The sequence below is a fragment of the Notolepis coatsorum genome, assembly GCF_963971535.1.
Source record: "Notolepis coatsorum genome assembly, chromosome: 13".
In the NCBI taxonomy this organism is placed as follows: Eukaryota; Metazoa; Chordata; class Actinopteri; order Aulopiformes; family Paralepididae; genus Notolepis; species Notolepis coatsorum.
This window is the reverse complement of record NC_140177.1, coordinates 14405208-14426789: the sequence shown is the minus strand read 5'-3', so window position 1 is coordinate 14426789 and position 21582 is coordinate 14405208. Positions and strand designations below refer to the sequence as shown.

The window sequence follows — 21582 nt, the reverse complement described above, 5'->3', positions numbered from 1 at the left end:
ACCGTGGTTTTTGTGTACCGTTACACCCCTAATATATATGTATTGTGGATATCCAAGGGAAATGATCTAATATCACATGTGGACTTGCCTCATTGGCTGGCAGTGGTACAAAGGTCTTGATAACAGATGCTGTCTGAATCAGGACCCAGATCTGACAGACGATTTCTAATAAATGACACATAACACAGTAGTACTGTTGTCATGCAGGGAGGTGCCAGTCACAACCCAAGCCCCGCCCCGCTCTGGCTCCAGAGTCAGACACATATTTTTAGGAAGCACTGGTTTAAATGCATTCCTTCTTTATTGTATCTGTTTAAATTCTGTCCAATCAGCCGCCGTCCTCCGGCTTCCCCTACCCCTCCTTGGCCGCCGTGGCCGGAGCGCTGATGGCGTCGAGGAGTCCCAGGCCGGGGCCACCGGGACGGAACCAGCCGGGCGGCAGCCGGTACCAGCCCCGGTAGAGAGTGCTCCAGCTCAGGCAGCCCAGAGCGCCCCCTAGGAGCTGGGTGGGGAACTGAGGGAAGTAGGCCAGCAGGCAGAGCAGCAGAAACACCCAGAGGGCCAGCAGGAGGACACAGAGCAGGAAGAGGATGCGGAGAGGGGCCCCCGAGGGCCCGCCCAGGCGCAGGTAGGGGCCAAACACGGAGGCCTCCTCGGCCAGCAGGAGGCAGCAGAGACAGAGGAGGAAGATGTCCTCTGACACCTCGTATCCCCTCCACAGCATCCCCGCCCCCAGGCAGCCGGACTTCCTCTGGCCCTCCCGCAGCAGCAGGAGAGGCTGTCCGCCGGCCCCGGCTTGGCCTCCCTCTGGGGCCAGAGGCTCGTAGCAGCTCCCCGTGGCGTTGTCCAGCAGGTCCAGAAGCCTCCGGAAGCCCGCCCACAAGGCGCCGGCCGCCGCCAGCCGGGAGAGGTGTCTGAGGGAGAGACGGAGGGACCGGCGGACGGAGAAGGAGAGGAGGAAGATGAAGGAGCCGATGAAGAGACACGTCCAACCCCAGCTCGAGCGAAGGAACACCCTGGGGGAGAGGAGATGAGAGAGGGGAGAAGGGGAGAGGAGAGAAGGGGAGAGGAGAGCAAAGAGGAGAGAGAGGAGAGGGAGGAGAGGGAGGAGGGGAGAGGAGAAAATGGGAGAGGAGAGAAGGGGAGAGGAGAGCAAAGAAGAAAGAGAGGAGAGGGAGGAGGGGAGAGGAGAAAATGGGAGAGGAGAGCAAAGAGGAGAGAAGGAGAGGAGGGGAGAGAAGGGGAGAGGTAGGAGGAGAGGAGGGGAGAGAAGGGGAGAGGTAGGAGGAGAGGAGGGGAGAGCAAAGAGGAGAGGGGAGAGAAGAGAGGGAGGAGAGAAGGGGAGAGGTAGGAGGAGAGGAGGGGAGAGCAAAGAGGAGAGGGGAGAGAAGAGAGAGGAGGAGAGAAGGGGAGAGGTAGGAGGAGAGGAGGGGAGAGCAAAGAGGAGAGGGGAGAGAAGAGAGAGGAGGAGAGAAGGGGAGAGGTAGGAGGAGAGGAGAGTAGAGCAAATAGGAGAGGGAGGAGGAGAGAAGGGGAGAGGCAGGAGAGAAGAGGACAGGAGGAGAGGGAGAGCCTTTCAGTTGGTTTGATTGACACTGCAGGACAGCATATAGGACATGTATTTAAAAACAGCAGTCCAGGATTCCCCAAATCATCTTGATTTTTTAGCTCAAGACAACACCAACACAACGTCTCCCTGCCAGGAGATCTGAAATGGTTCTGTCTAGATCCCATAGCTGGGACGGATGTTTCCATGGGAATCTTCAAATTAAAATTACATTTACAAACCTATCATTCCCAGCTATGGGACCAAACACTACCATTTGAAAAGATGAGGTGGCCATGTTGAAAGTTGTTTTCTTGGGGCTTTAGAGGACATGTTCTGTTTAAAAACACGTTATTATTCAGATGGTCGTAATGATGAAATGACAGGCCCTGCTGTAGAACATGTGATAGGAAACATGTTATTATTCAGGAGCGGGCCTTTCTGTGTGGACTTTGCATGTTCTCCCTGTGTTTGCGTGGGTTTCCTCCGGGTACTCCGGTTTCCTCCCACACCATGAAGACATGCATGTTAGGCAGCGACTACAGATGGAAACGAGCTCATTAGCTAATTCTGGCACATTTACATTGATGTGGAAACTGAAGATGTTGATTAAATACAGAAATGGGTAATGAGGATAAACAAAGTTGTGTTATATTGTGTTATGTAGTGCTGTACTATATTCACTGCTGTCAAGTGATTTTTTTTTTTATATAAGTAAACGTATATTCTATATTGTAATATACTAAATTATGTTATATCTAGTAAAATTTATGGAAGAACAAATACAAATGTAAGGGGGTAGGGATCAATAAGCTTAGCTTCCCTCTACTCCTTTTTTGGACATGTCTGCTAACCAAACACATTGCTCTTGACCTTTTGTTTATAATTCCTTTTTTTTTTTCAATGTTTTTTTTTTAATGTTTTTTAATTTGTTGTTATGATTGTTTGGTTTGACGGAACAAGATACCGTGATTTGTTTGGAGGAATATGGAGAAGTACATGTTCAAAAATAAACTTTTCATTCATTCATTCATTCATTTTCATTCATTCATTCATTCATTCATTCATTCATTCATTCATTCATTCATTCATTCATTCATTCATTCATTCATTAATGTGCACTGTCCCTGGGTAAAACAATTATAAATAAATGGTCATAATGATGAGATGACAGGCCCTGCTGTAGAAGAACATTGGACGTTTGTGTTGGACTCATTTCAAAGCCATTGTCCTGAAGCACTCGGGTAAGATGAGGCTGGTTCCAGTGGCGAATCCTTGTGGAAGCCAACGGAAGCCATGCCTCCCTATAAATTTCATATCAAATTATGAAATATGAAATATGAAAAAAAAAAAAAAAAATTTAAATATAATTTTTTTTTAATATAGTTTACATTCATCTGTGCATCTGTGTTTTTTTTTTTTTTTTTAATGTCTCCCTCTTCTCCTTCTCACTCCCTCTAACACACTGTCAGACTGTGCTCACTACTGCAGCTAGTATAGGAGAGAAGCAGTGGGTAGGTCTCTTTCTCCAGGCTTCCAGCATTATAGAGTGAGTCCAAACTCCAAATCCGATCCTAGCCAATCAGATTCGAGCTGACTGCCACTGGCCACACCCTAAAAGTTTAAAACGGAGCTGGGAGGAAGACGTTCAGCATAATATTCCACCTGGAGGCGGGGCAGGTGCCATATTTTCCCCTCTGCACTCTGAACATTGTATTAACCCGTAACTGTTCCCACGGGCCGAATATTGCCCTGATCCTCGCGAGATTAAATCCACGGGGACCTCTCGGCGTGCCGAAGCTTTTCCTAAATCACTTCCATCATCGAAAACGAGGGGAAAAGGTCGGCTCGCGACCCTGAAAATGTCGCATGATTTTAAAAACGCTGTATTAAGTGAGCCTATTATGGGATCCACGCGAGCTTTCTATCGTGGAAACATCTGGGCGTCCCGCAACTTTTACTGATTCACATGTAGCCCCTAAAATGCTTAGAAAAGGAAAACAGAAAGCGTGGAATAAACTCGCCGAAACGGAAAAGTGTCCCACGGGCGCGCCGTGATTCCGATCCGCGTGAAAATATTCACGGCCATAGAGGAGACCGTGGGACACCTTTTTGCAACCGAATATGTGTCTCGAATTTGCTCCCACGCGGCGCGCAAAATCGCGCAAGGAAAAATCGGACCAAAAATTAACCAATGCTCCAGCAGTATTAATGACCCTGATGTAAACAAGACAAACGTCTTTCTCTGGTCTGCATCCCCTTATACAATTGTGTGTGAATGAATGAAAACTTTATTAACAGATTGCAGAATGGGTACAGTACAGTACAGCTCAATACATACAATTGTTAAGGGGATGCAGACCAGAGAAAGACTTTCGTCTTGTTTACATCAGGGTCCCCCATTTTCAATTCATCGTAAATGTGTATTGAGCCGTACTGTATTGTACCCATTCTGCAATCTGTTAAATAAATAAAAATAACGTTTGACTGGCCGCCGAGCCATACTGTAGTGTACATGGTGACTGCTTGACTTTAAAAAAAAAAAAGAAAAAAAAAAATTATTAATAAAAATATTGAATAATTTTTTTTTTAATAATTTTTTTTTGGCTTCCCCTGTTATTTTACCCACGCGACGCCACTGGCTGGTTCACACTGACGAGGACGACGGAGCCTGGTAAAGATATGCCTTCTAAAGTGTGTAAACGGAAGTACAGGAAGTACAGGCTTTCCGGTTTCGACAAAACAAAACAAAAAAAAACATGTGAAGTGCACAATATTTCCCCGTTTAAGCCACTGCAACGGCTTTGCCTGAAGAATTTACTACATGACCGGGACGTTCTAGCTTGTTTGCCGACAGGATTCGGGAAAAGTTTGGTCCGTTCGGAGGCAGCTTCCAGTGGAAGTACATACACACCGGAAATTCTACCCCATACACACTTTTGGCAGTAGTTCTTTACCAGGCTTTATCTCACGGAGGAGATAAAACTGGGAACAAGGTTACTGGATTATATACAGGAAGCCATCTAAAGGAACATACCGTCTAATTCTGACTTCTCGCCGTTACCAGAGAGTGTCCCTGTCTTTACCAGATTCTGGTTGTGTAAAGTGTACGTGTTGGTAGATCTCAGTAGATCTACACACTGTCATTGGTTATATCGTCGACAAGGGGTGAAAATATACTCCATGAAACTTGAAAGTCGCTGGGCAGGCAGGTGGTTCACCCTGTTTAAAACCACCTTTACCTCCGCCAGTGCCTTTTGTGGAATAATATATTGATTCCCCAACTCTCATGTAAAGACACCCCCCTCCCCTCCCCTTTGTCCCCTATCCTGTGTCCCCCCCTCCCCCACCCATTTGACTTATCAAATGGGACCCCATCCTCACCCTTTTCACTATATAGGACTCCTCCCGACAGCATTCGGGGTCTCTACCTGGGTCATTTCAGCTGATCACCAGGGGGCGAGAGCCTCAGCCATTCTCTCTAAATACTATGTGTATATTTCTATCTGTCTGGCTAATAAACCTTATTATCTTGATCTCGGTTGAGAACGTTCTTCAGGATATCCACAATATCCCACACTTTGCATCCAACCCTTTCTTCAAATGCAATCGGTGTTCCTGCAGGATCTGACCTCTTTTCTTATTTCTACGGTGTTTCACAGTGCGTCAGGGGGGGTGGAGGATGGGAACACTACCTGCCACCAAACACTATAGATTAGGTTTGAGAGAGTCTTGGGAACGTTTGTGGTCCAGAAATTTACAACTGCACAAGCCCAAGTCCTTGATATAAACCCATGATAACATGTAGAACTGTTATGATAACTGACTGGTCAAAATAACCAATCACAGCACATGTCAACCTGTAGGCCCTCCCCCCCTGACATGAAGATTGACGGCATATAGTAGTTTGTAGTATAGTAGACAGACAAGACTAATATTGTATAGACCACAGAACTCAGTAGACTTGGCCCACAGCCAAGACTTGGACCACACCTGCCAGGAGACAGAAGTGAGAGTTGTCTCAGGGAAGTAAACAGGAAGTTGTCTCACCTGTAGAGGAAGTGGGTCCTCTTGGCAAAGATGCTGAACTGGGAGACCCAGAGGCTGAGGGCGGGGCCACACACCAGCATCACCGACAGCAGCAGCTGAAAGTGGCGCCTGAATGTGGCGTTGCCAAGGAGACTGGCCGCCAGGTCCGTCAGGACCACCAACACCGTGTTCAGGAACATCTAGAGATGGAACCGTAACCAGACTGCAAACCGGATCTGGACTTCTGCAGATTTCTGCACCTATATGGAACCAGCTTTCACCTCAGAGTGATGTAATCCACCACATAATGTAGAAGAACATACATATGTTTGAATGTCTGCCTATAAGAAGGTCTGCTGGCTAATGCAAATGTAATCCGGTGTAGAATGTTGTCGACGGTATTATCGGGTCTCTATATATGGACCCAATCCAGCATCCTATAGAGTTCTACTCCAAGAGAAGTGCTGACTATCAGAATGTATATGTCTGGCGGCGTTTAGTCAAACAAGCGATCAGCAGTCAGTTACGCCTGCGTCGACGTATGTATATACATATCCCCCAAGGACACGACAGGTTGCCCAGCACGCTGGCCTTCAAGCATTCCAGGACCCAAGTGTTCACGGCAAAAAAAAGAAAACACACAACTGTTTGCTCCCAGAATTCCCTGGTAATGATGTGTCAGTTCTCAGGAAAGCAGTCCCCTGCAGGAAGCTGCTGTGCTGTAGTGTCGTTTCCAGCAGGTCTGCTCAGGATATATAGCCTGGGCTTCTCTTGTAGTTGCAGCGTCTTGAGTAAAGGTCGCCGCATTCAGTCTCTGCGCGTCACCAGCAACGCACACGCACAAGTAGAAATGTCCCAGACCAATCCCCCAATGCTTGCTACTTGGCTATAAAGTAAGTAACGTTAGTATGTTTAACGTTCAAGTTTCAGTTAGGCTTTTCCAAGGTTGCAGGCTCTGGGCATGGCTCTGGACGTCTGTCTGAGTAATGGGAATAATCTCTCTACAACCTGCCGTAGATATCTGCTCAGTCGAAGCTCAGTATTTAACATCCAGTCAGGGGGGTTTTCCATGCGGTTGCAGAACCGTTGAATAAATGCTGTTGCTCCACTAGTTCCACTAATCCAACACCTTGTCGTAAATGCCTCAATGCAACCGATCCCCTGTGTTTGGTTGTAAAGAAGCGCTGAGTGAAGGCTGTATAGCGTCCAGTGGGTTCTGAGGAGGTTGAACCTTCCTTCTTGGTGTGTGAAGGTGGCTGTCTCGCTGTCTGCTCCCGGTGCAGATTGTATGTCTGGCACGGTAATAAAAAATTGGCAGCCACAGTAATGTCCGCCTGCACTGCTGCCCTTGGTTCAGGTCTAAAGAGAGACTGAACGTCCCAACAGTTGTTGCCTCAACTGTCATGACCCCCATCCCCCTCCTCTCTCCATTTTACTCCCCCAGTTGCTCTCTCTCTCTCTCTCTCTCTCTCTCTCTCTCTCTCTCTCTCTCTCTCTCTCTCTCTCTCTCTCTCTCTCTCTCTCTCTCTCTCTCTCTCTCTCTCTCTCTCTCTCTCTCTCTCTCTCTCTCTCTCTCTCTCTCTCTCTCTCTCTCTCTCTCTCTCTCGCTCTCTCTCTCTCTCTCTCTCGCCGAGTAACTGAAGCTACTCGACCTTCCTCTCCTGTCTCTCACCCTTTCACCTAGACATTCCTCCCCTCCTCCTCCTCCTCTCTCACCCTCTTTCTGGTCAAGTCACCGTGTCTCTCTGTCATGGTGGTGCTGTTCTTAGTGTCTGTTTCAGCAAAAACCAAAGTCTGCCACAATTAGGGAGGGAGACCAAAGGTGCGTCGACATTTTTGTGTGTGTGTGTGAATTCACGTTGCACAAGTGTGTGTGTGTGCACAATTAATAGAGAACATAAATAATAAAGCCACAGATCTCCTTCTCTCTTAACATGGCAATACAAATCCATCTCTCTCACATTCACAATGCCTGATGTTTGCACGTGATGCCCGACTTAGAGACTAGTAAAAAAACGACTTTCATCATATCTATTTTGGTGCATATTTCAGCACCACGGACAGAGAGCGGAGGTCTAATTATCATCATTAGTCATTTGCTTAAACTTCACAGAAAATAAAGACATGCATTGAATTACATAATTTCTAGTAGGTAACCAAGGGGTGTTCAAACAAGCCTCCTCTCAGTTTCAGCCTGTTAATGACTTGCAGATTAATACAATTACAATCCTATTATTTGTCCTCAGAGGCACAGTGTAGGTTTGCAAACGTGTGGGTATCCAGAGCCTGACAGTTACAGGAATCTATTGGATGTTAACAGCTGCTGCTGTTTTATCATAATAACTGACCTGAGCAGAAGAACTGTTTGTGTTTTATCATTAATGACTGAACTGAACAGCAGCAGCTCTGGAACGCAGTGAAAACAAGCTCCTTTTGCCTTTTGAAATAAATTGGTGGAGAACAAAAACAAAGGGTGTTTAAATTATTACTAGGGCTGTCCGTTTATCGCGTTAATTAGATTAATTAATTACACAGCAAATTATCGCGTTATGAAAATGAACTCAAAATTAAATGTTTTCTTTTTTATAATTTCTTTTTTATCTCATTAATTCCATAAGAACGTAGAATAAACATTTACAAACTTTTTTTTTAAATGGTCCATTTGAATGTTCTTGGTATCTGAGGGACAGGGAATCTCAGGGAATGTATTCCCAGTGTCATAAATACTGTGTCTGTTACTAGGCTTGAGTAAATTGTAATGAACCAAATGAGAATATCAATAATTCTTTTTTATTTTTTTTATCTTTGACTGTGAATAACACCATGCTAAAATTGACCAGACCTGAAAAATCTAAGCAAATTAATAAATGGAAGATGATTAAACAGAAGGTTTTGTAGTACTGAATTCTGCCATCCGGACACATGCAATTTGAAATATGATTATAGAATATAAAATATCAGGCCTAAAATGATTATGTGATTAAAATGCGATTAATTAGATTAATTAATTACAAATCCTGTAATTAATTAGATAAAAAAGATTTATCGCCTGACAGCACTAATTATTACAATATATATTTCTTACAATCAATGGCAGCTTTATTCAATGGTCAGAATAGCATCTTAACCCTTTCACTACTACACTACAAAGATGCTTTCACAAAGGTTTACAGAAAGGTTAACCTTCTGTAGTGTGGTAGTGAAAGGTTAACCTTCTGTAGTGTGGTAGTGAAAGGTTAACCCTCTGTAGTGTGGTAGTGAAAGGGTTAACCTTCTGTAGTGTGGTAGTGAAAGGTTAACCTGTATTGTGGTAGTGAAAGGGTTAACCTGTAGTGGTAGTGGAAGGGTTAACCTTATGTAGTGTGGTAGTGAAAGGTTAACCTTCTGTAGTGTGGTAGTGAACGGGTTAACCTGTAGTGTGGTAGTGAAAGGGTTAACCTGTAGTGTGGTAGTGAAAAGGTTAACGTAAGGTTATGTATAGTTATGCCAGTGGGTCTTGGACTTCCTGACGGGCAGACCCCAGGGCAGACCCCAGGGCAGACCCCAGGTGGTAAGAGCCGGCAACTGCACCTCCTCATCCATCACGCTCAACATAGGGGCCCCCCAGGGCTGTGTTCTGAGCCCCCTCCTCTACTCCCTGTACACACATGACTGCGTAGCACAGCGGAACAACAACACCATCATCAAATTTGCTGATGACACAGTAGTGGTGGGCCTGATCTCTGCCAACGACGAAAGGGCCTACCTGGAAGAGGTAGAGAACCTGTCACAGTGGTGTCAGGAGAACGATAGGTTATGACTATAACCAAGTTCTGTTAGTTAGGGGCGATGCTTGGCATCACTACTGCACTATCTCGCGTACGTGCACGCGTACTGAATAAACCACAAATGTACCTCTAATACCAGTATTAGTCTGACCACACCCCTCATCAGCTTACCTTCATAAGCAGGTGTGTGGTCACCTGCTCTCCTCCTTCCCAAGCTTTCACCACAAGGTGAGGACAAGGGCTGCAGCGGTCGTCTGATGCCAAGCATCGCCCCTAACTAACAGAACTTGGTTATAGTCATAACCTATCGTTCTGTATCGTTAGTGGCTTAGCTTGGCATCACTACTGCACAAGGGAGGCCAAGCGGAGCCACTTGGCTGACAAATACACCCCGCTGACAGCCCCCCAAAACCATCAGAACAGGGAGGGCCGAGCCCCCCCGACCCCCCCTAATGGAGGGTATCCCCCCTATTAGAGGCTTCACGGGAAGGCGACGGACCCGACCGTGCGAAGAGGCACTCAAGCAACTTAACGCACAGGGTGAGCAGACCGTGGCTTGACCCCACGACTACACACACGCACAACCCGCATGCCACCCGGGAACGAACGGAGGAACAACCTCGTTACTGCCCCCAGAATCACGGGGCCAAGGGCAAACCCAACCCCGTGGCAAGGCCGTAGCAGCGGAGCGCGAAGGAAGACCCAGACCCACCAAAAGGACTGGACTCCCTGGAATGGGGGCCCGGAGAAGTCCATGATGCCAGCATCAAGACCCCACCAGGTGGGCACGTAGTGCCCCGCCCCCCACATCGCCAGCGTATTCGGACAAAGGCCCCTCAGTTACTGCACCTGGTATTCCCAGGCGGAACCAACCAGGCCAGAACCTGCCCAGCTTCCGAGATCGGACGAGATCGGGCGTGTTCAGGTCGGTATGGCCGTAAGCCGAGCGGGCCCCGTCCCCCCAATAGTACACCGCCTGGCACACTGACCCTGCAGAACAGGCAGTCAGCATGGCCGTAAGCACACAAAAAAGGTTAACCAACGGAAGCAGGCAGCGCACCGGGGAAAAACCAGGCAACAGGCTGTTAACCCTAGCCTGGAGACTGCGGACGAGACAGGCGCCAGAGGGGACAGCTGAACACAGCCGCCCCGGCGGAAGGAGCGTAAGCTGGCGGTGTTGCATGATCAAGCCTCCATTTAACAACCCCCACCCAGAGGGGTCGAGGCAGAGAAGGCTGACACGATTGGCAGACGTCATGAACGTGCAGGGGCACCCTCAAACGGTGAACCCGGGAGTTGACACTGCTCCAACACACCAGGGAATCAACCACCTCGGTGTTACCCAATGCGGTGGTTGTTCCTATAACCCCTCAAGAAAAAACTCCAAAACACACCTGCGGGTATACACCGGCTATACCGCAGTACAAGTGTTTCAGTTTCCAAAAAGGGTTAACCCAGGCCTACGGGTCGCAAACATCACTTCGGACCGGGCCTGGCGGTACGGGAAGCACAGGGTCACCAGAGGAGGTCAAAAAACCACCCCCACAGGCCCCTCTTCGCCATGCGTGAGAGAGGAGCGAAAAATAATGGAGAACCAGCCCCTAAGCACACCGTACCTGGTATTCCCCGGCGGTCTCCCAACCAAGTACTAACCAGGACCAACCTGTGTAGCGGCCGAGATCCGACGAGATCGAGCGCGTACAGAATGGCATGGCTGTAAGCCATGACGACAGTGCTGAGTAAAAACATACCCAACCAGGGTCTCCATAGCGCTTAACCCTGTGACACCCAGACCGACCTGGCATTTTTCCCCCTGAAAAAAGCCCAAGTCCCTCAGGGTACCAGAACAGCAGATCTGCATCCCCGGCGGACAACGGGTTCAACTGATCTGGACCAGCGTGACCAGAACCAGTCCCGTGCCCTAACCACGCCGACATGCCTACTCCAGGAGAAGGGCAGATATGCGTGTTGATCTTAACATGAAAAGAAGGCGCCACCCAGACGTTCGGACGAACCGCGCCTGGTGGCCCACCCCAAGGGCGTGAGACCCCACTACATATGTTCAGATCCATCCCGTCATCATCCCCCAGACATGAACGAGAATCCGTCGACAACCCACCCAGGTCATGGGATGTGGTCGCCGGAAGAAGAAAAACCCCCATCCCAGTTGCTTTATAAAAACGCTGTTTCAACCACAAGCAACCAAGGCGTGCCAGTCAATCGCCTGTTTACAGCGAGCTAGCACTATACGTGCGTCGGGACACACCCCCATCAATGAACAGGCTATTTAGACCTGTCATTGAATCCCCAAGGCGCCCAGGGGAACGACAAGAGGGGTGTGACACTCCCTAACTCCAACACTTCTGGAATAGAAAGAAGGAAGCATCAACAGTATGTATCCCAGTCTACACAGCCGGGGTAAAAAATGTTCACATTTTTACATCCCACCACCCTCCCATAGGAAAGAGACGGGGATCCCCAGAGAGACTTCCCACGCGAGCTGTACAGATTGAAAAGAATATATTGCACCTTGAGCCATGTAAAAAACTGGTTTTAGGGCCTCCGGGGAAGAGGCACCGAACCCATACACACTCAATAAACGAATTGAATCGAATATACATACAATAGAAAAGGACCCTTCTAGAGGGTCCACTCACTTTGACAATCTGAGGAGGAAGGCTCTGTACTCTGATGGAGGCTTCCTCACATGGAAGAAGGAGTCTGAACTCACAGAAGGCCCGAACAGGCGCTTGGTGAGGAGGAGCCCTGACCACCCCCCCTGAAAACAGATCCATCACATGGACCTGAACAGCACACGGAAGTCCTACCAACAGAGACGCGCACGGTGACGTACTCTATGGCGGGGGAATTCCTGCGGTGCACACGCCCAATATACCAGGCCGTGGGACCAGGAACTCCCTCCCCCCCCCCCCCCCCCCCCCCCCCCCGTAACGTGCCGAACCGCCACGTGACGGGAACCTTGAAGGACAGGGGGTGTACCCCTGACCGACAGAACAATGGGGAGAGGAAAGGTTACCAGTTCACCCCTTTACGACCCCACACCCATGATACGACGTAACGACAAAAAGAGAATATGACACAGTCATAGTCAGCCCTATGAAGCGTTTCACAGCTCCACACAGCGCATGAGCTAACCTGCTATCTGATTTTTACTAAGGAAAAACACAGAATAGAGAGGGCTCTAAGAACCCCGGTCCAACACACACATGTGCTTCTGTGGCCAGTACAACCCAGTTGTAGGTCACATGACACACACAACCCATCATCACCTACAAAAAATGGCAAAAACACTCAACAGAGGAACGCCGTTTTTTCCACAATGAGAGAATACATCATTCTTGATTAGTATCGACCACAGGCCTTGCTAAGCACACATGACAGCAACCAAACCAATTTCCCTTTAGGAAATAAGTTTCTCCAGCAGATTTAGCACAACCTCAGCAATCAAGCTAAGAGTTACATCGTATCCCTACCACACAAAAGACACAATTAATGCACAACATGTCTGATAGGAGGTGATAAAGTCCCCAGGGAACCGGGGGGGAAAACACAATCCTCCTATTTTACCCTCAATACGGCCAGTTAAAACAGGAAAACCTGCTAATGTGTGAACTCACTGTTCATTGTCATTACAGTCTGAGAAAGAACATTCTTTTACTCACTTGTCACCAAGCATAGCTTCATAGGTTAGTTGCCTTAGTAGTGAGTACACGGTACACATAAACACCATGATGTTTCTCACACAACAACCAGATCAATACATCACGATCTGCACGGAGAAGCTAACTGCCAGTGACAAAAACAGCTCACACATAACCCGCAACGTATCCCAAATGCATTGCAACAACACACGTTTTGGGAAAAAACACCGTTATTCACAATACATTTAGCAAAGTAAAACCAGAAGACGTGTTATGAGGTCTGGCCAACCCCGTACCTACCCGGAACGCAGATCAGCGAAGTGCAGTCACAAGACACCGTAGAACACAGCCGTCCTGTGTTGTTCGATCCGGGCAGCGTCGCCGCTCCAACCAGTCGCTACAGTCCTCTTTGTTGACGCAATCGCCGTCCAGGCTCAGGGCAGGGTCGACGAACATCCCCTGTCAAGGATGACGTCGTGGTCAAGAGTGTAAAACATGTTAAAATCAAAGCACGTTCAACAGAATAGCATCAAGCTAACGGCTGCTCCAACCGTTCGGGTGCTATTGCTTCCGCTCGCGAGACGCCGATCTAACGACGCACGCGATCAGAAGCGAGCTCCCGGCGGCGCGCGAGAAGCTAAGCTACCCCGCGCCAGGCCACTGACCGGCTAACCGTAAGCTATGAACATGTAAACAATGACATAACACTCACCCAGACAGGCCGCCGTTCTGAACCTCTCCTCACTTTTTAAGAGAAAAGAGAAAACAAGACGTCAACACCGCTTCACAACGGTGACATTACCACGTCCGGCGGAATCAGCACAGTACCAACTGGCCTGTATAGCTGACTTTGAACATGAATCTGCCGCTATCGCACATTACATGCACATATCCCCTCGTGAAGGAATACTCTCATTTGGATATGAAAGATGGGGCCTTAACACGGTGACAGAGAGAATCCACTCGTCCAGAACACACAGGGATCACCAGTGTCAATGGTCGCGGCCCACTATAGTTAAAACTATAATGGTCTTCAGACCAAGGTCTTCTGTCGCCTAGGTGGCTAAACAAAGGACCCTAGCCTGGGGCCGGTTTCCATAAACTTTGTCAAGTAGCCCCCATAGCACTAACAGACAAGTGGAGCCCGCCAGCAAACACTACTCACCCAACCTGGAACGCACCGCTTCTCACAACAGCGGCATGTCCGACAGTTCAGCTGTGGCCTGACAGGTTTCACCCCAACAAACACAGCAAGGAACTGCAGTTGAGAAGCATGCAGCGGCGTGCTCCCAATACGAAAACCGGTGGAGGGTTTTTAGAATGATCATCATCTTCCAGACACTCCAGTACGAAGACAATATCGCCGTATTTTCTCGAAAATAGTGAGAGAGAAAATAAAGATATGATGTCAACGTATCCTTGTTTCCCAAAGCTGTTCCTAACCCAATTTCTTCCATCATGGTGTCAAGTGTGGGGATCTACCGAGGCACCTCTTCCTTGTGGTGAAAGCGAGAAGGAGGAGAGCAGGTGACCACACACCTGCTTATGAAGGTAAGCTGATGAGGGGTGTGGTCAGACTAATACTGGTATTAGAGGTACATTTGTGGTTTATTCAGTACGCGTGCACGTACGCGAGATAGTGCAGTAGTGATGCCAAGCTAAGCCACTAACGATACAGAACTGCCTCTCCCTGAACGTCAGCAAAACAAAAGAGATGATTGTGGACTTCAGGAGGTCGGGGGTCAAGGACTACAGCCCCCTCAGCATCGACGGGGCACCGGTTGAGAGAGTAAACAGTTTCAAGTACCTCGGAGCCCACATATCCGAGGACTTGACATGGACCACACACATTGACAGTGTTGTGAAGAAGGCACGACAACGCCTCTACTTCCTCAGGCGCCTAAGGAAGTTCCAAGTCAGTCAGAAGATCCTTAGGAACTTCTACTCATGTACAATAGAGAGCATCCTGACCGGCAACATCACCTCCTGGTTTGGGAATAGCACTGCACAAGACCGTAGCAGACTACAAAGAGTGACACGTTCAGCCGAACGCACAATTGGAGGGGGGCTTCCCACCCTCCAGAACATTTACAACAAGCGGTGCAAGGGGAAGGCTAAGAGAATTATTAAGGACTCGAGCCACCCGAACAACTGCCTCTTTGAACTGCTGCGGTCAGGCAAGCGATACCGGAGTCTTAAGGCGAGCACAGAAAGACTCAGAAGAAGCTTCTATCCCCAGGCCATCAGGCTGCTAAACGAACAATAATCACTATGCAACAACCATCAAATGCACACAGCACACACACCCACACGCACACACTCACTCAAACAAACAACACACTGCAGCACCCACTCTCCACACTTTAGATCACACAAACACACTTACACTTTATATTTATTGATAAAGGATTTGCACTACAACTCGTACACCTACTGTGAATTGTACTTAAATTGCACCTCGTCCCATTTCTCCATTTCTGCCTTGCACTATATAGTATTGTATATTAGTACACTGCACAGTATTGTATATTGTATGGTAACTACGTCTATTCTGCATCGAACATTGTACATATGTCTAAACTGAACACTGTGACCTCATTTTTTTTACTTCTAATTTTACTATGTTATTTTATTTCATACTTATCTTGTCTTGCACAGTCTCTGGAGCGCAACAGTAAGAAGCATTTTGTATAAAAGTATTCTGTACTTCTGTATGACAACTATTAAAGAAACTTGAAACTTGAAACTTGATAACCAAGTTCTGTGAATTATGGTGACGCTCAGCATCATTCTGCACTGTACTTCACTTCGTGCACGAGCACTGAATAAAAAATTCCACCATGTACCTTTACATCCTAACATTCGTCTGGCCACACCCCCATCCGCTTACCACAAGGCGAGATCAAGGGCCGCAGCGGCGTCTGATGCTGAGCGTCACCATAATTCACAGAACTTGGTTATATACATAACCTTACGTTCTGTTTCATTATGGCTTACGCTCAGCATCATTCTGCACAAGAGGAGCTGAGCGGGAGCCATACCTCGACAAATGTACCCCGCTGAGGCCCCCCACAACCATCAGACCGGGGAGGACCGAGCCCCCCGACCCTCCCTAATGGAGGATACCCTCCCTATTGGAGGCTTACGGGAGGGAGACGGATCCGACCGTGCGAAGAGGAACTCAAGCCACTCAACGCACAGGGTGAGCAGACCGTGGCTTGACCCCACGACTACGCACACGCACAACCCGCATGCCACCAGGGAACGAACGGAAGGAACAACCCTCATTACTGCCCCCAAAATCACGGGGTCAAGAGCAAACCCAACCCCGTGGCAAGGCTGTAGCAGCGGAGCGCAAAGGAAGACCCAGACCCACTGAAGGGACTGGATCCCCTGGAAAAAGGGGGCCCGGAGAGGTCAATGACGCCAGGCATCAAGACCCCACCAGGCGGTCACTTAGTGACACCGCCCCCCACATCGCCAGCGTATTCGGATAGGGCCCCTCCAAGAGCGGGCCCTTTCCCCCCAATAGTACACCGCCTGGCACACTGACCCTGCAGAACAGGCAGTCAGCATGGCCGTAAGCACTCAAAAAGTCCAACCAACGGAAGCAGGCAGCGCACCGGGGAAACCAGGCAGCAGGCTGTAACCTGAGCCTGGAGCACTGCGGACGAGACAGGCGCCAAAGGAGTTAACTGAAAACAGCCCCCCCGGCGGAAGGGGCGTATGCTGGCGTTGTTGAGCACCATGACAAAGCCTCCATTAAAAAAAACCCACCCAGAGGGGTCGAGGCAGAGAAGGCTGACACGATTGGCAGACGTCATAAACGTGCAGGGGCACACTCAACCAGGTAACCCGGGAGTTGACTCTGCTCCAACATACCAGGGAATCAACTACCCTCTCGGTACAGACGGTGGTTGTTCCTATAACCCATCAAGAAAAAACTCCAAAACACACCTGCGGGTATACACTGGCTATACCGCAGTATAAGTGTTTCAGTTTTCAAAAAAGGGTTATTCCAGGCCTACGGGTCGACAAAACATTACTTCGGACCGGGCCCGGCGGCTCGGGAAGCACACAGGGTTACCAGAGGAGGTCCAAAAGACTACCCCAACATGGTGGAATTTTTTATTCAGTGCTCGTGCACGAAGTGAAGTACAGTGCAGAATGATGCTGAGCGTAAGCCATAATGAAACAGAACCTTCTGTAGTGTGGTAGCAAAAGGGTTAACCTTCTGTAGTGTGGTAGTGAAAGGGTTAACCTTATGTAGTGTGGTAGCCAAAGGGTTAACTTTCTGTAGCATGGTAGTGAAAGGGTTAACCTTCTGCAGTGAAATGGTTAACCTTCTGTAGTGTGGTAGTGAAAGGGTTAACTTTTTGTAGCATGGTAGTGAAAGGGTTAACCTGCATCCCCATGTCCATCAAATCTGCTCCCTCCATCGAGTCTTTTAAATCTAAACTCAAAACCCATCTATACTCCCTGGCCTTCCCTGACTCACTCTGACTCTTGCCTTGCTTGTTGACGTGTTGTTTTGTTTCTTTGTCTGTCCATTGGTTGTTTATTTTTTCTGTTTATTCTATACTTCAGCACTTTTCTTTGTTTTTAGCTATGCGACTTACTGTGAAGCACTTTGGTTGACAAGTGTCATGTCTAAATGTGGTCAAATTTGATTGATTGTAGTGTGGTAGTGAAAGGTTAACGACAGGTTATGTATATAACCTAGTTATATGAGTACTGGCTAAGCGTCCCGCTCTTAAGCCATACCGAGATATACCTCATCTCATGTACCTATTGTACTCCATCAACGAATAAAACCAAATACACCCACCACCTGCCAGGCCCAGCCCCTTTAGTGGCGTACTATAAAGTATTAGGCGTGGTCACCACTCACTCTTCCTCGGAAAAAATCTTTTCCAGGAAAAGATTCCCCAAGGGAACTCAGGGCACGCTAAGAGCGGGACGCTTAGCCAGTACTCATATAACTAGGTTATATACATAACATGTCGTTATATATCGTACTTGCATCGCGTCCCGCTCTTAAGCCATACCGAGATATGGGGTAGAGCGGACGCGAGGCCCGACAGATGCACCCCCTGAGGACCCGTAAGCCCACATCAAGGGGGAAGGGGAGTCCCGTCACCCCATCCTTCCTAATGAAGAGGGGGCGCAGTCAACTCCACCCGAGTGCGAACAAGAGGGAACTAGAACCCCTTGAACACACAGCACAGGCGGAACCATGTGTGACACAACACACTGTGGCCCATACCCACACACCCCTGCTACCCCACCAAAGGACGGGAAGCAGGAGAGGCCACAGACCTCAGAACCACCTGGGAGACAGAACCCCCGATCATGTCCATGAGGTAAAACCTTACGAAGGGACCCGGGGAGGACCATGAAGCTGTAGCACAGATGTCCTCCACCGAGGCCCCACCCAGCAGAGCGGCAGAGGCTGCCACCCCACGAGTGGAGTGCGCCCTGACGCCCCCAGGGGGAGCCAGCCCGGCCAACGTGTAGCAGAGGGCAATGCCCTCGCACAACCAATGGGACAGGCGCTGTTTCGATAGTGCCTTACCGGCACGAGAACCACCGTAACAGACAAAAAGCTGATCGGTAGCCCTGAGGCCCTGAGTACGGCTGAGGTAAATCCCCAAAGCACGGACCGGACATGACAGGTGAAGGCCTAGCGTGAGGAGGCGGATGAAATGCCTGAACCACAATATCCCTGGAGCGGAAGGAACTCCGGATATTTTTAGGCACGAAGGCAGGATTAGGCCGCAGAGTGGCACCGCAATCGGAACGAAAAGACAGGCACTCTGGTCGTACCGAGAGAGCACAAAGCTCACCCACGCGTTTAGCGGAGGTGACGGCCAGCAAGAACGCGGTCTTGAACGACAGCTGTCCCAACGGCGCTTGCTCAAGAGGCTCAAACGGGGCCAAGGACAACCGACCGAGGGGGCGTGAGGACCCCATGGGCTCCTACACGCCGTAGCCCTGCAGTGATATTGCTATCACCCAAATCATGCTCGCCTCTACTTTGCAGACCAGAGGCATCAGCGTGATACCCCGCCTGGCGAAGGCAAGGCTGGTAACCCTTGCTGAGCATTCAACCGAAGAGGCCTCGAGTCCCCCTGCTGACCACTGTAAATAGTGGCAGCCGTAACACCAGGCTCACCCATCTCACAACGTGTGGTGCAGGAGCCACGCGACAGCACAACATTCTCACGGACAGACGCAGGCTCAGCCATCAACTGGGTGTCAGAAGAAGCGAAAAGTGGGGCCGCATGCGCTTCAAAGAAGGTTCGCGGCCCACAGCCAAAGGAAGTCGGAGGGTAACGGAGAGAGGAGTGAACGGGGAGTGGGCTGCTCGCGGCAGAATGACGACGGCTTGTATTTCCCAAGCCGAGTACACCCAAAATGGCCGATCCCTCGGCCGCCAAGGCTGTCGGCCTTGTGGACCCCTGTTGACTCTCCGCCCAGGGTACCGCTGGCGGGGGAAACATGGCCGCCTGTCGAGGGCCTCGCCACAGTCGCTGACGAGGCCGTGCTCCAACCTCTGGCTGCATAGCGTGAGGCGGTGTGGGACCCAGATCAACAACCGCCTGCGCCTCCGCAGAACGACCAAAAAGTCCTTCTGTGGAAAAAGGAGCCGTGAGGAGAGAAAATCTATCTTCTTCCCCAAGAGGAGATTGCTCCAACCAGATATGCCTATTAACAAACGTTGATAGCATCCTAATCCTCCCCGCAGTTATAGCTTGCGACTGAGTCAAGATCTCTATAACACCACAAACATGCAAAATTTTTCAATGTCGGCTGGTCCCGTAGCCCCACTACCCGACGCTAATGTGGACAGGAAAATAGTCAGCTGAGCCATAACACTGGCCGCCGCTAAATACCATCCTGCAGCAGTATAGCTCTCATCCGTCCATACTGCCACCCTCCGAGCCGATTCGCTCTCAAGCATCGGCCGGGTGGGACATCGTTCAACCTCGCCGGGGCACAGGATCAAAGCTACCTGGCTACTTAGCCACGGTACACCCGGCCTGCACCCTGTTGTCAACCCATTTACCCATAAAAAGGGTAAATAGGACTCAGCAAAACCCCCCACATTAGCTACCGACTGACCTTCATTAATGAACCGGGCAAGAGGAGGGAAAAGCGGCAACATCCCACGGCGGGGAACATTAGAACAGTGACCCATTTCAGCATTAGCATTAGCATTAGCACTAGCATTAGTGTTAGCAGCATGCTCCAGGATCGCCCGGAAACCGTCCACTTCAGGGGAACGTTCACTAAGCCATCCCGCCCCTGGCGTCGACACACACTTCACAGCATTACTAACACTAGCATCAATGCCTGGTGACACAGGGCCTACCTGTGTGCAAGCCGGCTCGCTAGCCAAACCTTGCACGCTGCTCCTCGATCTGCTGCCACAAGATGAGGAAACATCAGAATAGGCCTGACGTGTCGTTGAAACATGCCCCGAAGATTCCAGGGGTAAGCAAACCTCCGGTAAGCATTCAATATTACGCAATTTCTCTAATCTTTTCATATCACTAGTTGCATAGGGCGTTTTGCATCCGCTATGATGGAAACGAAAATAGAGGAAGAGTGAGTGGTGACCACGCCTAGTACTTTATAGTACGCCACTAAAGGGGCAGGGCCTGGCAGGTGGTGGGTGTATTTGGTTTTATTAGTTGATGGAGTACAATAGGTACATGAGATGAGGTATATCTCGGTATGGCTTAAGAGCGGGACGCGATGCAAGTACAATATATAACCTTCTGTAGTGTGGCAGTGAAAGGGTTAACCTGCTGTAGTGAAAGGGTTAACCTTCTGTAGTGAAAGGGTTACCATTCTGTAGTGAAAGGGTTAACCTTCTGTAGTGTGGTAGTGACCTTCTGTAGTGTGGTAGTGAAAGTGTTTAACCTCGTTTACTTACATTGAGAGCTTCTCTTCTCATACTTCATACCAGTGGTAGGCTACACAGTAGGCTAGCAGGAATAATTACTGAGAACAATGCTGATCCATTTGCTGTAAAGGGGAAACAACTCTCCTCTACTGGGCTCACGTTTATTAGTTTTCTATTTTTATTCATTTAATTATGAAGGCACTTAATAATTCCCCTCCCCCTCAATCCCATCCCATGTCCCCCCTCCCCACTCTCTCCCTCCCACTCAGTCTGACATAATGTTCTCACCCGTTCACACCCCTTGGCTGAGAGGTTTCTGGTTGCTTGAAGGTCAAGGGTCATGGGAGGGGTATGGCAATGATGCTGCAGTTTCAGGGTCAATAGGTCAAAACACATGATCTATACATATTTATTGATTCTACGATGGTCATCTAAACATCTGATTTATAAATATTTATTGATTCTATCATGGTCATCTAAATGTAGAATTTATGAATATTAATTGATTATATCATGGCTGTCAAAACATCTGATTTATAAATATGTATTGATTCTATCATGGGCAACTAAACATCTTATTTATACATATGTATTGGTTTTATCATGGTCTAAACATCTGATTCATAAATATGAATTGATTCCATCATGGCCATCTAAACATCTGAT

The 21582-nt window shown here is 48.8% G+C and overlaps 1 protein-coding gene across 1 annotated transcript; it reads right to left on the bottom strand.

Annotated features, from left to right (window-relative positions):
- Positions 1-352: 352 nt before the first annotated feature.
- On the bottom strand, positions 353-5775 carry fitm1l (fat storage inducing transmembrane protein 1, like; the record flags this gene model as incomplete). Its single annotated transcript, XM_084327565.1, has 2 exons — positions 353-1016; positions 5597-5775. 2 exons carry the CDS (start codon positions 5773-5775, stop codon positions 353-355), a joined length of 843 nt encoding a protein of 280 aa, XP_084183691.1.
- Positions 5776-21582: the final 15807 nt, after the last annotated feature.